The sequence below is a fragment of the Dendrobates tinctorius genome, unplaced genomic scaffold, assembly GCF_039654945.1.
Source record: "Dendrobates tinctorius isolate UK_male_01 unplaced genomic scaffold, ASM3965494v1 ptg000024l, whole genome shotgun sequence".
NCBI lineage: Eukaryota > Metazoa > Chordata > Amphibia > Anura > Dendrobatidae > Dendrobates > Dendrobates tinctorius.
Window position 1 is genome coordinate 7,061,574 of NW_027361692.1, and position 20,927 is coordinate 7,082,500.

Genomic DNA, 20,927 nt, shown 5'->3' on the forward strand with positions numbered 1-20,927 from the left:
TACATAAATACCTAAAGGTAATGCTATATGACAATCATAAATAACACATTATAGTAGGACAGTTCCTAGAATTAAAGATAGGACTTGATAAAGTGCTGTTCTACGCCATAATCAAGGGAGCATATAAAAAGAGATATGAATAGAACAAATAAAAAAAAATCTTTATTAAAGGTTTTAAAAAACATGCAATATGCAAAACTTATAAGCCAATATGATACACTGTGGTGAGCCAAGAAATTAAGTGGCACCACCGAATGGCAGACAAGGAAAAAATTTAAATTTCGATAATTATAGACAACAATGCCCAAAGTAGATCTAAGATCAACCCAAGATCAAAACAAAGTGCATCCAGGGGAATACCAAAACAATACCATAAATATATACATATCTCCCAGGCTAAAGTGCATAAAGCTAGTGCAGAGCATAAGACTGGAGCATTGTTGTATAAAACGGTGTATAGTGTGCTCAAAAACAACAAGTAACTGCATATCTTACCTGAACCATGTGATGGTGCCACTTCCCCTACTCGCGTTTCGGCGGCGTGCCTTCGTCAGGTTTGGATAGCCTGGCATTGACCTTGTTATGCCATAGCTGTGATCAACACTGCATAGTTGCGCATAATGTCATTAGCCCAATCTCTGTTGCTTCAGCAGAGTGTGAAAAGGTGGTGGGCAATTATTTTGTGATGTTTGTGAATTTAATTTTCAAAGTGTTTAAACTTGCACAGAACCACTAATTTCAGGAAATTGATTCAAAGTCGGTCCTCAGCAAATTTATCCTCTCATCTCTAGGAAACTCTTCAAAGAATCACAGTGATACAGAGATTTTTATTTTGTGACATATTGTATTTCATGATATTGGTAAAATTTCTTCAATATGACTTTTATTTGTGAAAAAAATCAGACGTTTGGCAAAAATTTTAAAGTTTGCAATTTTCAAAGATTTAATTTTTAAGCCCTTAAACAACAGAGTTATATATCACACAAAATAGTTAATAAATAACATTTCCCACATGTCTACTTTATATCAGCACAATTCTTTTTGTTAGGAAGTTAGAAGGATTAAAAGTTGACCAGTGATTTCTCATTTTTCCAACAAAATTTGCAAAACTATTTTTTAGGAACCACATCACATTTGAAGTGACTTTAAGGGTCTGATATGACAGAAAATATCAATAAGTGACACCATTCTAAAAACTGCACCCCTCAAGATGCTCAAAACCACATTGAAAAAGTTTATTAACCCTTCAGGTGCTTCATAGAAATTGAAGCAATTTAGAAGGAAAAAATTAACATTGCACAGTAATTATACACCTCTCGGTACCTAGTTTAAACACTTATCCAACTTTCTAGCCATTCTTTCCCCCAGCACAACTGTGCCTTCACCATTAAAGAGCAGACAATCCTTACTATGGGACCTGCATTTGGCAGAGATATGTTCCCAGGTCTCCAGAAACCAGAAACTCTCCTTCCAACACCAATTTCTGAACCACATACTTACCATTCTAAACCTGCCCTCTGCCTTTCTGGTGTGGCATATGGTAACAGGAAGTATTTCAGAAAATAGTACCTTTGTTATACTTTCCTTAAGCCTGTGATCTAAATCCCCGAAATCATTTTTAAGTACTCTCCACTTACCTCTAACATGTACAACAGGACTGCTAGATCCTTATGTGAACCCATTAACCCCTTAACCTTAACGTCTCCCCTGCTTTGATGAGGGCACTGTCAAAAAGTCTGCATCAAAGCCGGTACATGTCAGCTGTTTTGCACAATAGGTGCAGGTGGAATCTCGATCCACCTGCGCCTATTAACCCATTAAATGCAGCTGTTAAATGCTGACAGTGGCATTTAAATGGCGCTTCCGACCTCACGGCCGGAAATGCGGGAATTGCTGACCCTCGTCACATGATTGGGGGTCAGCAGCACGTTGGCATAACAACCAGAGGTCTCCTGGAGACCTCTATGGTTGTTGATGCCCCATTGCTATGAGCGCTACCCTGTAGTCGGCGCTCATAGCAATGCAGTAATTCTGCTACATTTAGGCAATCTGCTCATCACCTATATGTAGCAGAGCCAATCAAGTAGGACATGCTTCTAGCCTCCCATGGAGGCTATTGAAGCATGCCAAAATAAAAAAGTTTTAAAAATATGAAAAAAATTTAAAAAATGTAAGTTTAAATCACCCCCCTTTCACCCCATTCAAAATAAAACTATTAAAAAAATCACACATACACATATTAGGTATCGATGCTTTCAGAATAGCCCAATCTATCAATAAAAAAAGCATTACCCCAATCGCTAAACGGCGTAGTGAGAAAAAAAAATCAAAACGCCAGAATTGTTTTTTTTTGGTCAATGTGACATTGCATTAAAATGCCATAATGGGCGATCAGAAGAACATATCTGCCCAAAAGTGGTATTAAAAACATCAGCTCAGCCCACAAAAAATAAGTCCTCACCCAACTACAGATCATGAAAAATGGAGACGTTATGGGTCTCGGAAAATGGCGCTTTTTTTAAAACAAAATTTGGAAATTTTTTTCACCACTTAGATAAAAAAGAGCCTAGACAGTTTTGGTGTCTATGAACTCATAATGACCTGGAGAATCATAATGGTAGGTCACTTTTAGCATTTAGTGAACCTAGCAAAAAAGCCAAGCAAAAAACTAGTGTGGGATTGCACTTTTTTTGCAATTTCACCACACTTGGAATTTTTTTCCTGTTTTGTAGTACAAGACATGGTAAAACCAATGGCGTTGTTCAAAAGGACAGCTCGTCCCGCATAAAACAAGTCCTTACATGGCCATATTGTCAGAAAAATAAAAAAGTTATGGCTCTGGAAAGAAGGGGAGGGAAAAATGAAAATGCAAAACCAAAAATACCCCTGGTCGTTAAGGGGTTAGTTTATCATCCTGGTCCACAATCTATCAAACTTGAGAGCCAGAAAGGCAACGCATCAATCTATGATCCTAGTCTTTGTGACAGATTACCCAATTTGTCCCGCTAGTGTTTGAGTTCCCCACTACCAGCACCAGTTTGGCCTGCCTTGTGCTCCTCTTACTCTTCTTACTGAAGCAGACATTCCCTTAGCTTTCAGAGAACTTCATGCAGTGGTGCCATTCCTGTACTGACATCCCCATCTATCTATTTAGAAAACTTGTTGGTATATGCCAGATTAGGCCAGTTTCACACGTTCAGATAATTCCAGTACCGGAAAAAACGGTACCGGAACTATCCATGTCCGTGTGGACACGTGGTACCTCCGTGTGGAAAACGTGTGGCAACTGTGTGCCACATGTGAGCCGCATCAGAACCACACGGACGGCCGCCGGGAGGAAGCACTACAGTAAGCGCAGTTCCCGGCGGCTGGTGATGATCGCGGCTGTCATTCTTCTCTCCTGCTCTGCCGGCAACAGCAAGCAGGAGAGAAAAATGAATAAAAAACCAGACGTGGGGTCCCCCCTCAGTTTGTGCAGGCCCCGGGAAAGGTCAGAGAGGTCCGGCGCCTGCGCACTGCAGTATTCTGTTCTGCCCTCAACAGGGCAAAGCAGTGAGAAGAGGATGTCACTGCATAAAGATGGGAGGCGTCAGACCGGACCGCGACAACCTCCGGACCCGAACTGGACCCGGAACGCCCCTGGGTGAGTATAATATAACTGGTTTTTCTTCTCTTTCAGGTTACATCGGGGGCTTATCTGGAGCATTACAGAATGCTGTAGATAAGCCCCTGATGACCGTGGCCGCAGCTTATATGCAAAAAAATAGGTGACATATTCCCTTTCAAAGGAGCTCCAATTTTACAAGAAAATTATTTTAAGAACTCTGCAGTATAATCTAATTTACAAATCCCTCTAGTAGTGATTTTTGCTGATAACCAACAGTTAGCTAGTTAACCACCCAAAGTCTGTGCTACGAGCACACTAACCTAAGCAGCATTCTGCTTGTTACGCTAAGCTATCATCTTGAGTGTGGAAGTGAGCACTGTAAAACCTTATGATGCTTGATCCCACACTCAAGACTGTAGCCTAGCAGCAGAAGAAAGATACTGAATAGTTTAATGCAGCCAAATTTTGAGCATTCCATATTGAAGATCATTAGCAAAAAAATCACTGACAAAAATGGCTTTACTGCAGAGTCCTGTACTATGATCATTGTCATGTGAAATGAAATGTCCACTTTAAGGCAAAACGCACTTTAGATGAAGCACTCGCAAGCTTGCTCACTTGAATTTTCAGTTATTTTTAAAGATACTATTTTCTCCTTATCTGCAATACCGGCTGCAGCTTACTGCAATGCTACACCATTGAACTGAAATATTCAGTGAATGTCACAGCACCGTCAAAGAAAGTAATGAAAAAATGACAACACATTCTAAAGTGACAACAAATCAATATTTTAATGTAAATGCAAAATAACAGAATCTGTAGAGGTGCAAAAAAGAAATAACCTCATAGTCATCTACAACAGTACAGTCAAAGCTAAATGTTCAGTGTAAAGCATGTGGAATGAAAATTACCACAACAGACATAGTTAAATATCGATTAGAATTAAAATAAACACATAGATATCCGTTTTTGTTCTAAAACATTAATCCTTATTTGTACATTTTCTTTTTAATCCAAATTGTATCTTAATTATTTCACTTGTTTTGGTATCTTTACTTATATATACATTTCATGGTTATAAATAATGCGGACTATTCATTTAGAAATCAGCCAACCCATAAAAAGATATTGTATACAACTTTTTGTGTGTAGAACATTTTATAAGGTGAAAAGACCTAAAAGCATTCTGATTTGAGGCTAAGGGTACCGTTACACATAGCGATGCACCAGCGATCCCGACAATGATATGGATCGCTGGTGCATCGCTAAGTGGCCGCTAGTGAGCTGCCACACAGGCAGATCTCACCAGCGACATCGCTGGGGTCGGGGGTTGCTACTTACCTGTCAGACGCGGCGATCCTGACGTCCTTCCGCCCGCGTCCACGCGTCGCTCGTCTCTCGACAGGAAGCCCAGCAGGAAGCGCCCGACGAGGAATGGTCCAGCAGCTTCTCGCGCGATCAGCGATAACCAGCGGGGGAGCCGGTCGGAGGTAAGTATCACGTGCAGCGATATCTCTATCAATATCACTGCAACGTCACAAAATCGGTGACTTTACAGCGATAATGCTAGCGATATCGCAGTGTGTAACGGGGGCTTAAGATTACACGAGTCCAAAGGTGGACTGAATGATTTTACAGTGTACAAGTTCCCAAACTTTAAATGGGAGCAATCCACAGCATCCCAGCTTCCTGATATATTGACGGTTAGGATCAGCAGCATTGTTGTTGTGCTGGTCCAAACTATGCCCTTATGATGCTGCTATATGTGGCATTGGAAGCGCAATGGGACTAAAACTGGCCAGGATAAAGAGCTAACAGTGCACTTAATCTGTCAGTAGGATCAACCTACCTAAGCCTTCTGTATGGGCACGCAGGTGATTAGAAGCGTATAAAATTATACCTAGATATCTATAATAAGAATTCTTTCTCCAGAGAAAACCATGTTTTCTTAATATGTAAAGGATCTGTTAAGGGCTTGGCACTGATCTGCATGATCAAGCATCCAGAACTTATTTTACATGAAAGAGGGAGTTACGAGTATGACACATTTAACATACACAGAGCAGCATAACTGAACTTTACTCCTTGCAAACACATTTGCTGCAGCACTCACAGCACTGTTGTATTGCAACCCTGTCTGCCCGTGAGATGGAAGCTGAAGCTGAGAGGAACCTGCAGATGTGTCAGGTAGGCTAAGGTCACACTAGCAATGAAAACAGACGAATGCTATGTGATAAAACATCGCATAGCACTCGGACCACCGTTAATGTATGGGGCAGCTCCGATCAGCGTTTTTTTTCTCGGCCGTTTTCAACGTGTGAGTGAAATTGCAGCTTGCTGTGAGTGATGTGCGATATACGCTAACCCCGACAATGGAGGAGATGGAGAAATTCATTTCTCCACCTCCTCTGCATCTGTGCTCCAATCCTCTCTGTGTGAGAGGCTCAGAGCACAGAGCGCTGATACTCTGCTCCCTCTCGCAGCGGAGCAGGAGACTAAGGGTCATTAGCATATCGCATCCTATGTCATACACTAGTGTGACCCTGGCCATATAATCACACACAGCTCTGCAGTGAGATCAGGAGAGCAGAGAGCGGCCATTCCATATCTCATGCGGGTAACTCCACTTTCATTTAAAATGATGTCTGTAGGCAGATTCACAGGGAGATCTGTGTCCAGTACATAGTCTATTACAGCTCATTCACACATAAGAAAAACATGGATTTATGTGGAATAATATATATGATCGTAGCTAACAAAGTATCATTTAATTCAATTTTCTACCACCTGCATGCTCATATACAGTGGGGCAAAAAAGTATTTAGTCAGTCAGCAATAGTGCAAGTTCCACCACTTAAAAAGATGAGAGGCGTCTGTAATTTACATCATAGGTAGACCTCAACTATGGGAGACAAACTGAGAAAAAAAAATCCAGAAAATCACATTGTCTGTTTTTTTTTCATTTTATTTGCATATTATGGTGGAAAATAAGTATTTGGTGAGAAACAAAATTTCATCTCAATACTTTGTGATATATCCTTTGTTGGCAATGACAGAGGTCAAACGTTTTCTGTAAGTCTTCACAAGGTTGCCACACACTGTTGTTGGTATGTTGGCCCATTCCTCCATGCAGATCTCCTCTAGAGCAGTGATGTTTTTGGCTTTTCGCTTGGCAACACAGACTTTCAACTCCCTCCAAAGGTTTTCTATAGGGTTGAGATCTGGAGACTGGCTAGGCCACTCCAGGACCTTGAAATGCTTCTAACGAAGCCACTCCTTCGTTGCCCTGGCGGTGTGCTTTGGATCATTGTCATGTTGAAAGACCCAGCCACGTTTCATCTTCAATGCCCTTGCTGATGGAAGGAGGTTTGCACTCAAAATCTCACGATACATGGCCCCATTCATTCTTTCATGTACCCGGATCAGTCGTCCTGGCCCCTTTGCAGAGAAACAGCCCCAAAGCATGATGTTTCCACCACCATGCTTTACAGTAGGTATGGTGTTTGATGGATGCAACTCAGTATTCTTTTTCCTCCAAACACGACAAGTTGTGTTTCTACCAAACAGTTCCAGTTTGGTTTCATCAGACCATAGGACATTCTCCCAAAACTCCTCTGGATCATCCAAATGCTCTCTAGCAAACTTCAGACGGGCCCGGACATGTACCAGGGGAAGAGTCTTGAGGAGATCATTTGCATATTCCCAGTGCCTTCTGGGATAAGTGAAGAGTCTCCGCGAGCTCAACGATCACTGGGTTTTGGCGGTTGCAGCTGAAAAGAGGAAATCGGAAAACCAGGGGAAGAGTCTTGAGGAGATCATTTGCATATTCCCAGTGCCTTCTGGGATAAGTGAAGAGTCTCCGCGAGCTCAACGATCACTGGGTTTTGGCGGTTGCAGCTGAAAAGAGGAAATCGGAAAACCAGGGGAAGAGTCTTGAGGAGATCATTTGCATATTCCCAGTGCCTTCTGGGATAAGTGAAGAGTCTCCGCGAGCTCAACGATCAACCGCGTCTATCGGCGCGCGAAATTTGGCTCATCTTTCATCGTTTTTAAGAAATCTCAAGATGGAAGAGTCCAGGAGCCATTTGGTGAGCTGCATTTCTTGCTACATGTTCACAGATTTACCAGTGGAAAAGCCAAACTTCACATGCCACAAATGCAAGCTTGTGTCCCTGTTGGAGGAAAAGTTGCAAAATCTCGAAGAGAGGTTAGCTACGTTGAAGATCATTAAGGAAGGTGAAGAGTTCTTGGACAGAGCAGAATTATCTCTTCATGTTACAGAAAGAGAAGAAATTCGAAGTACACCTGAAGAAACAGAGGAATGGAGACATGTGACCCAGAGAAGCAGGAGGATCAGGAGGCAGTCAGCACCCATACTGCTCAGAAACCAGTACCAGGCTCTCACGCAGGAAAACGATGAAGAAATACATCAGGATAAGACTTTGCCAACAAACAGCAACCTTGTACGCCTTCAGAGTCCTCCTAGATGGAGAAAGAAAAATGTTGTGAAGAAGAAACGGAGAGTGGTGGTCATGGGGGATTCCCTGCTGAGAGGAACAGAGGCCGCTATCTGCAGACCGGATATAACTACAAGAGAAATGTGCTGTCTTCCAGGTGCAAAAATTAAAGATGTGTCTGACAGGATATCAGGACTCTTCAGACCTACAGATGACTACCCATTCCTGCTACTACATGTGGGGACAAATGACACCGCAAGAAACGACCTGGAAATCATCTGCAGAGACTTTGAAGACTTAGGCAAGAAAGTGAAAGAACTGGGAGCGCAGGTGGTCTTCTCTTCCATCCTCCCAGTGGATGGCCATGGAACAAGGAGGTGGAATAAGATTCTGCAGGTGAACAACTGGCTACGTCGATGGTGCCGTCAGCAACGATTTGGATTTCTGGATCACGGAGTGAACTACTTATACGATGGACTACTTGCTAGAGATGGGGTGCACCTTACGAAGACTGGAAAGCATGTATTTGGAAGTCGCCTTGCTACACTTGTAAGGAGAGCTTTAAACTAGAACAACATGGGAAGGGAAGCAAAAGACCAGAAAAAGCCATACACCTGACAAATGCTATTGAGAACTCTGCTATTAGAAGTGGAAAGGAAGAACAAAGACGAAAGAATCTAATTAATAAAAATATTGGAGAAAGAGAAACCAATCACAAACTAAAATGTTTCTATACTAATGCACAAAGCATGGGCAACAAACAAGGAGAATTGGAACTACTAACACAGGAACAGAAATATGATGTAATTGGAATCACTGAAACTTGGTGGGACAATACACATGATTGGAATACAAGACTAGAAGGATACAACTTATTTGCAAGAAACAGATTTGATAAACGAGGAGGGGGTGTCGCATTGTATGTTCGAAATGCGTATATCTGCACAGAGATTGAAGCTTCAGAGACTGGGAGTTCTGTGGAAACTGTTTGGGTAAGAATACAAGGACAGAACAATGGAAAGGACACCATTGTAGGCATTTACTACAGGCCGCCTGTGCAAGCCGAATATATAGATGAACTCTTTATGCATCAGATGGCCAAGTTCTCCAAAAAATATGACATAGTTGTCATGGGAGATTTCAACTATCCAGACATTTGTTGGGAATCTCTCTCAGGCAAAACTAACAGGTCAAGGAAATTCTTATCCTCTCTTGCTGACAACTTTATCTTCCAAAAGGTAAGGGAGAAAACAAGGGGAACTGCTACCTTGGATCTAATCCTTATAAACAGGGAGGAAATGGTTGAGGAGGTAAAAGTGGCTGGGACCCTAGGAGGTAGCGACCATGCTATTTTAGAATTTTGGATTACTAGAGGTGGAAGACCTGTGAAGACTCAGACGTCAAGGTTAGATTTCAGAAAGGCAGATTTTAAGGGATTCAGAAAGAGAATTGGAGGGATCCAATGGCTGGATATCCTTAAAGACAAAAATGTCCAGGAAGGATGGGAAATCTTGAAAAATGAAATTCTCAAAGCACAGTTGTTAACAATTCCGAAAAGAGGGAAGAATAGGAAGCATTTAAGGAAACCAGGATGGATGAACACAGAACTTAAGCACATGCTAAAAAGGAAGAAAAAAATGTTTATAAAATGGAAAGAGGGAGGCATATCTAAAGAAGAATATAATGCTGTCTGCAGAACCTGCAGGGCACAAATCAGATTATCTAAAGCTGAAAATGAACTGAGGCTTGCAAGAGATGTCAAAAGCAATAATAAAGGATTTTGGGGATATGTCAAAAGTAAAAGAAAAGTCAAAGATGCTATAGGATTTTTACAGGATGAAAATGATGAAATGGTAAGACAGGATGTTGAGAAGGCTGAACTTTTAAATTCCTATTTTGCATCTGTTTTCTCTCAGAAAGGAAATGCAACATCAACTGTTATTCACTGTCCTATTAAGGGAATAGAAGAATCCAGGATATCTATAAACAGAAAGATAGTGAGGAAACACTTAGCTAACCTAAATGAATTCAAGTCTCCAGGTCCAGATGAATTACACCCCAGAGTACTGAAGGAGATAGCAGAAGAAATTTTTGAACCCCTCTCCATAATCTTTGAAAATTCTTGGAGAACAGGAGAAGTGCCAGAAGACTGGAGAAGAGCAAATGTTGTTCCTATCTTCAAAAAGGGGAAGAAGGTGGACCCAGGCAACTATAGGCCGGTGAGTCTGACTTCTATACCAGGAAAGATCTTTGAACAAATTATTAAACAACATGTATGTCAATACCTGGATAAGAATGAAGTGATTAAACAGAGTCAGCATGGGTTTCTAACTAATAAGTCATGTCAGACTAACTTAATTTCCTTCTATGACGGTATCACTGATTGGGTGGATCAAGGAAATGCTGTAGATATAGTATATCTTGACTTCAGCAAAGCATTTGACAAAGTCTCTCATACAATCCTTATTGAAAAAATGACTAAGTATGGAATGGACAAGGCAACTGTTAGGTGGATTCATAACTGGCTTAGTGATCGGACCCAAAGAGTGGTCGTAAATGGCTGTACATCCAGTTGGAAGAATGTCTCAAGTGGGGTACCACAGGGCTCTGTCCTGGGCCCTGTATTGTTCAACATCTTTATCAACGATTTAGATGAAGGAATTGAGGGTAAACTGATTAAATTTGCTGATGACACAAAGCTAGGAGGGATAGCTAATACTAGAGAAGAGAGAGAGAGGATTCAAAAAGATTTAAATAAACTGGAGAAGTGGGCAGCAACTAACAGAATGGTTTTTAACAGGGAGAAATGCAAAGTACTACATCTGGGCAATAAAAATGAAAAAAGCATATATAGAATGGGAGGAATAGGGCTAAGTGACAGCACATGTGAAAAAGACTTGGGTATACTAATAGATCACAGACTGAATATGAGTCAACAGTGTGATGCAGCAGCAAAAAAGGCAAATGCAATTCTAGGATGTATTAACAGAAGCATACAGTCTAGATCACGTGAAGTCATTATTTCCCTCTACTCCTCTTTGGTCAGACCTCATCTGGAATATTGTGTCCAGTTTTGGGCACCACATTTTAAAAAAGACATCAACAAACTGGAGCAAGTTCAGAAAAGAGCGACCAGAATGGTGACCGGTCTGCAAACCCTGTCTTATGAGGAAAGGTTGCAGGATTTGGGAATGTTTAGTTTGCAAAAGAGAAGACTGAGAGGAGACTTAATAGCTGTCTACAAATATCTAAAGGGCTGTCACATTGTAGAAGGATCAACTTTATTCTCATTTGCACAAGGAAAGACTAGAAGCAATGGGATGAAACTGAATGGGAAGAGACACAGATTAGATATTAGAAAAAACTTTTTGACAGTTAGAGTGATCAATGAGTGGAACAGGCTGCCACGAGAAGTGGTGAGTTCTCCTTCAATGGAAGTCTTCAAACAGAGGCTGGACAGACATCTGACTGGGATGATTTAGCGAATCCTGCTTTGAGCAGGGGGTTGGACAAGATGGCCCAGGAGGTCCCTTCCAACTCTACGATTCTATGATTCTATGATTCTATGATTCTATGTACAGGCTTAAGCAGTGGGACACGTCTGGCACTGCAGGATCTAAGTCCATGGTGGTGTAGTGTGTTACTTATGGTAGGCCTTGTTACATTGGTCCCAGCTCTCTGCAGTTCATTCACTAGGTCCCTCCGCATGGTTCTGGGATTTTTGCTCACCGTTCTTATGATCATTCTGACCCCACGGGGTGGGATTTTGCGTGGAGCACCAGATCGAGGGAGATTATCAGTGGTCTTGTATGTCTTCCATTTTCTAATTATTGCTCCCACAGTTGATTTCTTCACTCCAAGCTGGTTGGCTATTGCAGATTCAGTCTTCCCAGCCTGGTGCAGGGCTACAGTTTTGTTTCTGGTGTCCTTTGACAGCTCTTTGGTCTTCACCATAGTGGAGTTTGGAGTCAGACTGTTTGAGGGTGTGCACAGGTGTCTTTTTATACTGATAACAAGTTTAAACAGGTGCCATTACTACAGGTAATGAGTGGAGGAAAGAGGAGACTCTTAAAGAAGAAGTTACAGGTCTGTGAGAGCCAGAAATCTTGATTGCTTGTTTCTGACCAAATACTTATTTTCCACCATAATATGCAAACAAAATGAAAAAAAAAACAGACAAGGTGATTTTCTGGATTTTTTTTTCTCAGTTTGTCTCCCATAGTTGAGGTCTACCTGTGATGTAAATTACAGACGCCTCTCATCTTTTTAAGTGGTGGAACTTGCACTATTGCTGACTGACTAAATACTTTTTTGCCCCACTGTAGATTGGTTTAGGAGTAGAGATGAGAGAGTATACTTGTTGCTCGGGTTTCACCGAACGAGCATGTTCAGGGAAAGTACAGCATGGGTGTCCTCCGAGTATTTTGTAGTTCTCGGAGATTTAGTTTTCGTAGTCTCACTCGCATGATTTGCGACTGCTAGACAGCTTGAATACATGTGAGGAATGCCTGTTTGTTAGGGAATTCCCACATGTGCTCAGCTTGTCTAGCAGCCGCAAATCATGCAGCTGAGACAACAAAAACTAGATCTCCGAGCACGCCAAAATACTCGGAGGACACCTGAGCATGCTCGAGGAGACCCGAGCAACAATGCTACTCGCCCATCACTATTTAGGAGGGTTGACCCTACTGACACATACCCTTTAAATTCATGGTTTGTCATAAGCTAATTTTTGATTTTGGTTCAAAATTGCATTTGCTTTAAAATGTCTAAACTTATAGCTGCTTCAGCTGCTGCTGCTATTAAAACTGCTGCTATGCTATGGCTGCTAAATCTCATATTTTGTATGTGTATATGTTTTGCTTTTTGTTGCCTAAAACTGAAAAGAAAACTGCACAGTTATATTTCTTATAGAGACAATAATATAGAAAACAAAAATAAATACTCAGCTAAAATATAAGATTACTGCTGTTCAACAAAGATGATCTAATGAAATCTAAATACAGATTTTTCTCATTTATAGAGTGACCATTGTTTAACTTTTACTTCAGAATATCAATATTAAACATGGATACAGATTTTAACCTGCAATTGAGAATTTTGAAAATGAATGCTCAGTCCAGACGGTGAAAGAAGCAGATTTCTCTGATAAGATATATTACAAAGTTGCTTATGTTCATGTGTTCTATTGATTTATGGAATAAAATGTAAAACATGAGTACTCTTTAGAGCGATGATGAGCTTTCAGTCCTCATAAACACTTGCATTTATTTTTGTATGGTACAAGAATGAAATGTTACTTGGAATTGTTGCAAAGAATAGTATAAGCATTGAACACAACTGTATAAAATGTGACATTGCTATTAATGTAAAAGTTCTCTTTACAGACATATAGCAAATACTAAAAATAACAATAAGGACAAACATTGGGCAGTTGATGGTCGGGAAGCATGGTTGTCCAAACATATATTACAGTCATCTTTACAGAATGAACAAGGAGACAATGTCGTCATAACCTCTGAGTTGTAGTTTTTTATAGTCCTTCTCCCTGTTACAAAACAAAGATAAAAACATTGTAAAGCTTACTTCTACTCAACAAAACACATACCGGTTTTGGGCACTGCACACTCCCAATGCCCTCTCTGCTACTAGCATTAGGAAATGATTCACAATGCGAAATACTGATGAAGTACTACTGCAAAAAATATTTTGGATAAATGTGTGCACAAGGTGCTTCTGCTCAGCCTATATACAGTATATAGGTAATATTAATGAATAATTAGCATCAACAAGTGATAGGATACTATTTACTTGATGGTACTATTTATTCATTAATACTACCTATACAGGCTGAATCTGAACAGAGGCACCTTGTGCACACATTTGTCCAAAAATGTTTTTGCAGTAGTATTTCATCAGTATTTCACATTGTAAATCATGTTTGGTAGGTATCAGCATTTGCCATGATATACACACATGGTTAAAATTGTTGGTATCCCTCGTTTAATAACAGAAAAACCCACAAAGGTGACAGAAATAACTTGAACGTGACAAAAGTAATAATAACTCAAAAATCTATGAACATGAACAAATTAAAGTCATGTTGGCTATTGACTGCACTGCACGTTATCCCCTTTTTTCCCTTTTTGAACTACATCTTGCTTATCCTTAAGGTACAAAGTTTTTTTTATTGATTTGTGTTACTTAATTCTTTCCAATACACAGTCCTCTGCCTTGGATATATAAAAACATTTATCACTTGATGACATTGTTTTTCTTTTGGATAAGACAAATAGAGGTATTTTGTGTACATACTCAATATATATTATTTTCTGCAGAAGCACCTTATCAGTAGCCCTAGTTTATATGACATTTAAACATACCATTACCTGAGTATTTGCTACGCAAGAAGTTTTCTCTATTTAATATCTCCACTTTTTATTTATGCTTGTTTTTTAGCTAATTCTATCAATAAAAATAAATTTTTACTCTATAGGCTTAGTACTTCTTTCTCCTTGTAGGTTTTTATACATTACAGAGTTGTTATGAGCACAAATATTACCGTATACACTAGAGTATAAGCCGAGTTTTCAGCACTTTTTAATGCTGAAAAAGCCCCCCTCGGCTTATACTCGATTGAAGGTCTCACAAGATAGAGGGGGAGCGGCAGCTTGTCTAAAGCCTGTGCCCGCTGCTAAAGCGTAGTGATGCGCGAACGTGCTCACCTCTACTCTTTAGTTGCCTGAGTATCACGGTACTCGGTGTACTCGGCGAGCGCAGAGCATTTGCGGGACGACTTGGCAGGAACTCGGGTCTCCACCCAGCTTTTGTGGCTGACTTTACAGACTCAATCACGATGCAGGGATTGTCTGCCAGGAAATGAAACACCGCAGCCATCTTTGTTGTGGTCGTGCAGTGATTGGCTGGCCACACAGCATCATCAGGGGTAGAGTTGAGCGAAACGGGTCGAAAAATTTAAAAAGTCGCCGACTTTTGGCAAAGTCGGGTTTCATGAAACGAAACCCGACCCTAGGATGAGGTCGGCCACGAAGTCGGCGACTTACGCGCCAAAGTCGCATTTCAAAAGTTTGTTTTGCGCTCTTTTTCAGCCAATCAGGATCCATGGACACTGTGGGCAACGTGATGACATAGACAGGGGTCACCACCATCTTTCAGAAGGGCATGCAAGTGATTGGCTTGCTTTGGTGGGCGTCACAGGGGTTATAAAAGGGCGTGCACGCCAACCGCCATCTTACTTCTGCCGATCTTAGCATAGGGAGAGGTTGCTGATTCTGTAGGGAGAGCGTTAGGCAGGGAAGAAGAAAAAAAAACTGCTTCTGCTGCTAGCGATTTTGCCTGTACAACACACCAGTCACTGTGTGTGCAGTGCAAGGGGAGGCTATATTGTGGTGGATCAGCGGTGTTGGTTGTTAGGCTGCCTTCTAAGGCTTCCTGACAGCTGCATTGCTGTTTACCCACTGCTCTGCAAACTGCTTTTTTAAAAGCAATCCCAATTTTTTTTTTTGTCCTGCTGAGGTACTAAGCGTGCATTTTTTCACACCATACAGCGTCAGTGGGCCTCACTCAATCCAAAAGTGTCCAGTGTCCACTAGTGTCTGCAGAAATTCAAAATCTCCCTTATCCTGTAGTCACTTTTTTCACACCTGTGCCATCGAGCCTGTGACATAGTGCTCTGATATTCAGTGGGCCTCACACAATCCAAAAGTGTCCAGTGTCCACTAGTGTCTGCAGAAATTCAAAATCTCCCTTATCCTGTAGTCACTTTTTTCACACCTGTGCCATCGAGCCTGTGACATAGCGCTCTGATATTCAGTGGGCCTCACACAATCCAAAAGTGTCCAGTGTCCACTAGTGTCTGCAGAAATTCAAAATCTCCCTTATCCTGTAGTCACTTTTTTCACACCTGTGCCATCGAGCCTGTGACATAGCGCTCTGATATTCAGTGGGCCTCACACAATCCAAAAGTGTCCAGTGTCCACTAGTGTCTGCAGAAATTCAAAATCTCCCCTGTCCTATAGACACCTTGTACCTTGTTTTACATTACTATATAGTTTGTTGGATTTTGTCTACATTTCTACCAAAAATGAGGAAGGCTGGTGGAAGAGGCCGTGGAATTGGGCGGGGGTTGGCAGCTGGTAATGATGGTGTTGGTGGTGGATATGATGGTAGTGGCAAAAGCAAAGTAGGACCGAATGCAGGAGGTGTTGAGCCTGCGTCATCGTCTGGCTCCACAAGGCCTCGAAGGCTTAGTTTTCTAGGAGTTGGCAAACCGCTTTTAAAGCCAGAGCTTCAGGAAAAAGTTTTGTCTTACATTGCTGACTCAGCCTCCAGCTCTATCGCCTCCTCTTCTGAAGTTGTAAAAAGTAAAAGCACTGAGTCGTCATTGGAGGCTCATGTTCATGAACCACACCTTTCCTTGTGTCCTTCACCCCAACCAAGATTGAAGGATGACGCAGGCCATACTAATGATTACTACATGGAGCTGTTTTCACATACCATGCCTGGATTATCAAGTGAAATGGTGAATTACCCAGGCCAAGATGAATCTGACATGGAGTGCACTGATGCACAGCCACTGATAGATGATTCTGCTGGTACATTCACTCAGAGCACTACATTGTCCTCGCAGTGTACAGAGCCAGATTCTGACCCTGATGAGACTCAGGTGCCCCTTCCCGCACACTATACCACCATACACGATGACACAAAGGAAGGTGCACATGACATTGAAGAGGGGGTGATGGATGACCCAGTTGTTGACCCAGATTGGCATCCATTGGGGGAAGAAGGTGCTGCTTCCAATAGCTCAGATGAGGAGGAGCATCCACAGCAGACATCGACATCGCAACAGCTGTTATCTGGCAGGCCCGGAGCACTCCAAAGACAGGTTCCAAAAATCAAAAGAGTTGCTGGACAGCTTGTCCAGACGGTCAAAAGATCACAGCGTGCTAGGCCGCAAAATGTCTGCCAAAGTAGGAAGAGTGCAGTGTGGCACTTTTTTGAACAAAATCCTCATGATCAGGCCAAGGTTATCTGTAAGAAGTGCGCAAAGACCTTTAGCCGAGGGAAAAATCTGAAAAATTTGAATACCAGTTGCATGCTTAGACATTTAACCAGCATGCACTTGCAAGCGTGGACACAACACCAAACCTCAAGTGCCACATGTGCAACTGATCACAAAGAAGGTAGTCAGCAACGCTACATTGTTTCCCCCACTGTAAGCCCACCGGTTAGCACAGCAGCAAATGTTGAGGTGTCGTTGCAAGGCAACAGCAGTCAGGGAATCCCACTGTTATATCAACGAAATACTGAATCTAGGCTATCAGAAAGAACACCAACTCCATCACCATCATCAACCCTCTCTCAGTCCGCCCTGTCCACCGCTACTTCCACCATATGCAGCTCTCAAGTCCAGCTCACCCTCCCAGACACTATGAGTAGGTCAAGAAAGTACTCAGTCTCTCATCCGCGTACACTGGGTTTGAACGCCCACATTGCCAAACTAATCTCGTTTGAGATGATGCCCTATCGGTTGGTGGAAAGTGCAGCTTTCCTCGAACTCATGGCCAATGCAGTACCACGCTATGACCTACCCAGTCGCCACTTCTTCTCTCGCAAAGCCATCCTAGCCCTCCACCATCATGTAAAAGACCGCATTGTCCATGCACTCAAGCAGTCAGTGAGTGGAAAGGTGCACCTCACAACTGATGCATGGTCCAGTCGGCATAGCCAGGGCCGTTACGTGTCCATCACTGCACACTGGGTTAATGTGGTAGATGCAGGGTCCACAGGGGACAGCGGTGGTGGGACAGTGCTGCCTAGCCCACGGTATAGGAAACAGTTGGCTGTAGGTGTTCGACCCTCCTCCTCCTCCTCCTCCTCCTCCTCCAGAAGCGAAAGCTCGTCCACAGAGCGCAGTCGCACGAGCACTCCATCTGCAGCTGCCACTGTTGCACACGAGGTGTCCCCCTATCGAGCAGCTAGTGGAAAGCGTCAGCAGGCTGTGTTGCAGATGATGTGTTTGGGCGACAGACACACCGCCAAGGTGCTGGCCGAGTACTTGAAGCGACAAACTGAGTCATGGCTGGGCAGTGTACATCTTGAGGCAGGCAAGGTAGTTAGTGATAACGGCCGTAATTTTGTGGCAGCCATAGCCCTTTCAAAACTCAGCCACATACCTTGCTTGGCTCACACCTTGAACCTGGTGGTGCAGTGCTTCCTCAAAAATTATCCGGAGTTAACAGCCCTGCTCCAGAAGGTGCGAAGACTGTGCACGCACATCCACCGGTCGCCTGTACACTCCGTTCGTATGCAGAAGCTGCAGCGATTGCTCCACCTTCCCAACCACCGCCTCATTATCGACATTGCAACAAGGTGGAACTCCACCCTGCACATGGTGGAGCGGCTGTGCGAGCAGAGGCAGGCCATAATGCATTTGTGGGAGGATACACGGCCAGGCACTTTGAGAGAAGATATGGAGTTGACAGGTGTGCAGTGGTCGAAGCTGAAAGACCTCTGTAAAGTCCTTCAGTGTTTTGAGGAATGCACACGGCTGGTAAGCGCAGACGACGCCATCCTAAGCATGAGCATCCCACTGATGCGTCTGCTCATGCAAACTTTGACGCGTCTGCAGCCAATGTTGATGAGGAGGAAGAGGAGGAGGGAATCCTTGATGACATTCAGCCATTGTCTGCTCAGGGACCTCTCCTGGACGAGGTGGAGGAAGAAGAGGAGGAGGATGATGGGGATGATTACTTAGGGGAGGAGGATGCATCTCGTGGGGCAAGTGAAAATGTTGGCGTGGCAAGGTCTGGTACAGGGTTTGTGCGTGACTGGAGGGATGTGGATTTGCCAGAAAGTGCTCCTCCAACCAGCACTCGCAGTGCATCATTGACACCGGGAACATTGGCCCACATGTCAGATTATGCCTTGCAGATCCTAAAAAGGGACCCCCGCATTGCCAAAATGATGAACGATGACGACTACTGGTTGGCCAGCATCCTGGATCCACGCTATAAAGGCAAATTACAAAACATCATGCCACAGGAGAACCTTGACCTAATATTGGCTAATAAACAAGCAACTCTGGTAAATCGGTTGCTTGAGGCATTCCCAGCACACAGCAGCGGTGATGGTTCTCACACGAGCCGTACGGGCCGGGGGCAGCTTGGCAGAGGTGTTCATGGTGCACACAGCAGAAGTGGCGTTGGAGACAGGGGTTTCATGACAATGTTGTGGACTGGTTTTTCACGGACCGCTCACACAACTGGTAATACTGCATCGATGGAAAGTGACAGGAGACAGCAGTTGTCAACTATGGTTACAAACTACTTTTCCTCCCATATCGATGTTCTCCCACACAGGTCATTCCCCTTTGACTATTGGGCCGCTAAACTGGACACCTGGCCTGAATTGGCACAATATGCCTTACAGGAGCTCGCTTGCCCAGCTGCAAGTGTGCTATCGGAAAGAGTCTTCAGTGCAGCTGGATCAATCTTGACAGAAAAAAGGACCCGTCTGTCAACCCAAAATGTGGATGATCTAACCTTCATTAAAATGAACCATGCATGGGTTTCCAAGGATTTTGTCCCACCTTCCCTTGATGACACATAGGGTGACAGAAAAATGGCTTGCTTTGGTTCACCTCTTCCTGGGACTTGACCTATTTCGCCTTTTGCATCAGCTGAATGTCCAACATCAACATATGCCACTTTCTAAAACTCCCTAACTGTGCTGCCTCCCCCCCGTCATGGCTGGGGTCACCACCTAGCGCACGACACCGTGCGAGTGCCGTTGCCCTGGACAGGTGGGTAGGCCGACTCTTGGGCGCGGGCACTGGCACAGGGTCCCTCATAGTGCAATCAAGTGTCTCTGACGGTGGTGGTGCACACCCGCCGTCAGACACACCGCCGTACTATGAGGGGCCCAGTGCCAGTACCGACGCCCACGAGTGGGCCCCCCTTGCTTGGGCAGGGCCCCAGCATTTGCAATCTTTACCTCTCCCTGCTCCTCCGCTGTGTATTATGGGCCGTCAAATCCATACTGTGCCTGACACCGTCTGAGCCTGCCTCCTGATGTATAGACATGTTTTGAATGTGTACGCTATCCATACATGTTATCCGGGGATACGGTACCCTTTCTTACCTTTGTGCAATCACGTGCAAGCCATACTGGGCCTAACACCGTCTGAGCCTGCCTCCTGATGTATAGACATATATTTTGAATGTGTACGCTATCCATACATGTTATCCGGGGATACGGTACCCTTTCTCACCTTTGTGCAATCACTTGCAAGCCATACTGGGCCTAACACCGTCTGAGCCTGCCTCCTGATGTATAGACATATATTTTGAATGTGTACGCTATCCATACATGTTATCCGGGCATACGGTACCCTTTCTCACCTTTGTGCAATCACGTGTAATCCATACTGGGCGTGAGAACGGCTGGCGAGCTGTTAAGCAAGCTACAGCACCTGTGGTTTGCACACGTAAGTTTTTCATTTTTTCAGGAATGACGGTTAGGCCTAATTCCAGAACTGCGGTTGACCTGCACTTACTGGGAAATCATCGTTCGCGGGTAATAATTGTAATCATTGATCCCCATCACTAACGTTGTTCAGCGGGTTATCTGCACCTGTAAGCGACAAACGCTGGCCTTTTCAGTGTAGCTCACATGCAGCCACGGACATGTAAGGGCATGACACTCCAGTTATTGGCCAATCTCATGTGCCAGAGCCTCACGTGCCCCTCTAGTAAGCCGGACTCGGACCGCGGGGCATGACGGAGTCTCGTTCGTTAACGGAATTAAGCTTGCAATGTGTGCATCTGTTCTGTAGCTGG

General features: G+C 43.4%; 1 protein-coding gene across 1 annotated transcript in view; it reads right to left on the bottom strand.

Annotated features, from left to right (window-relative positions):
* Window positions 1-13,301: 13,301 nt before the first annotated feature.
* Window positions 13,302-20,927, bottom strand: part of CD109 (CD109 molecule) — a 465,421-nt gene continuing 457,795 nt past the window's right edge. The window contains exon 33 of the mRNA XM_073569324.1: window positions 13,302-13,612. Within this exon, the coding sequence (XP_073425425.1) occupies window positions 13,446-13,612 (167 nt within the window). The 3' untranslated portion in view covers window positions 13,302-13,445. The remainder of the gene's footprint in view (window positions 13,613-20,927) is intronic.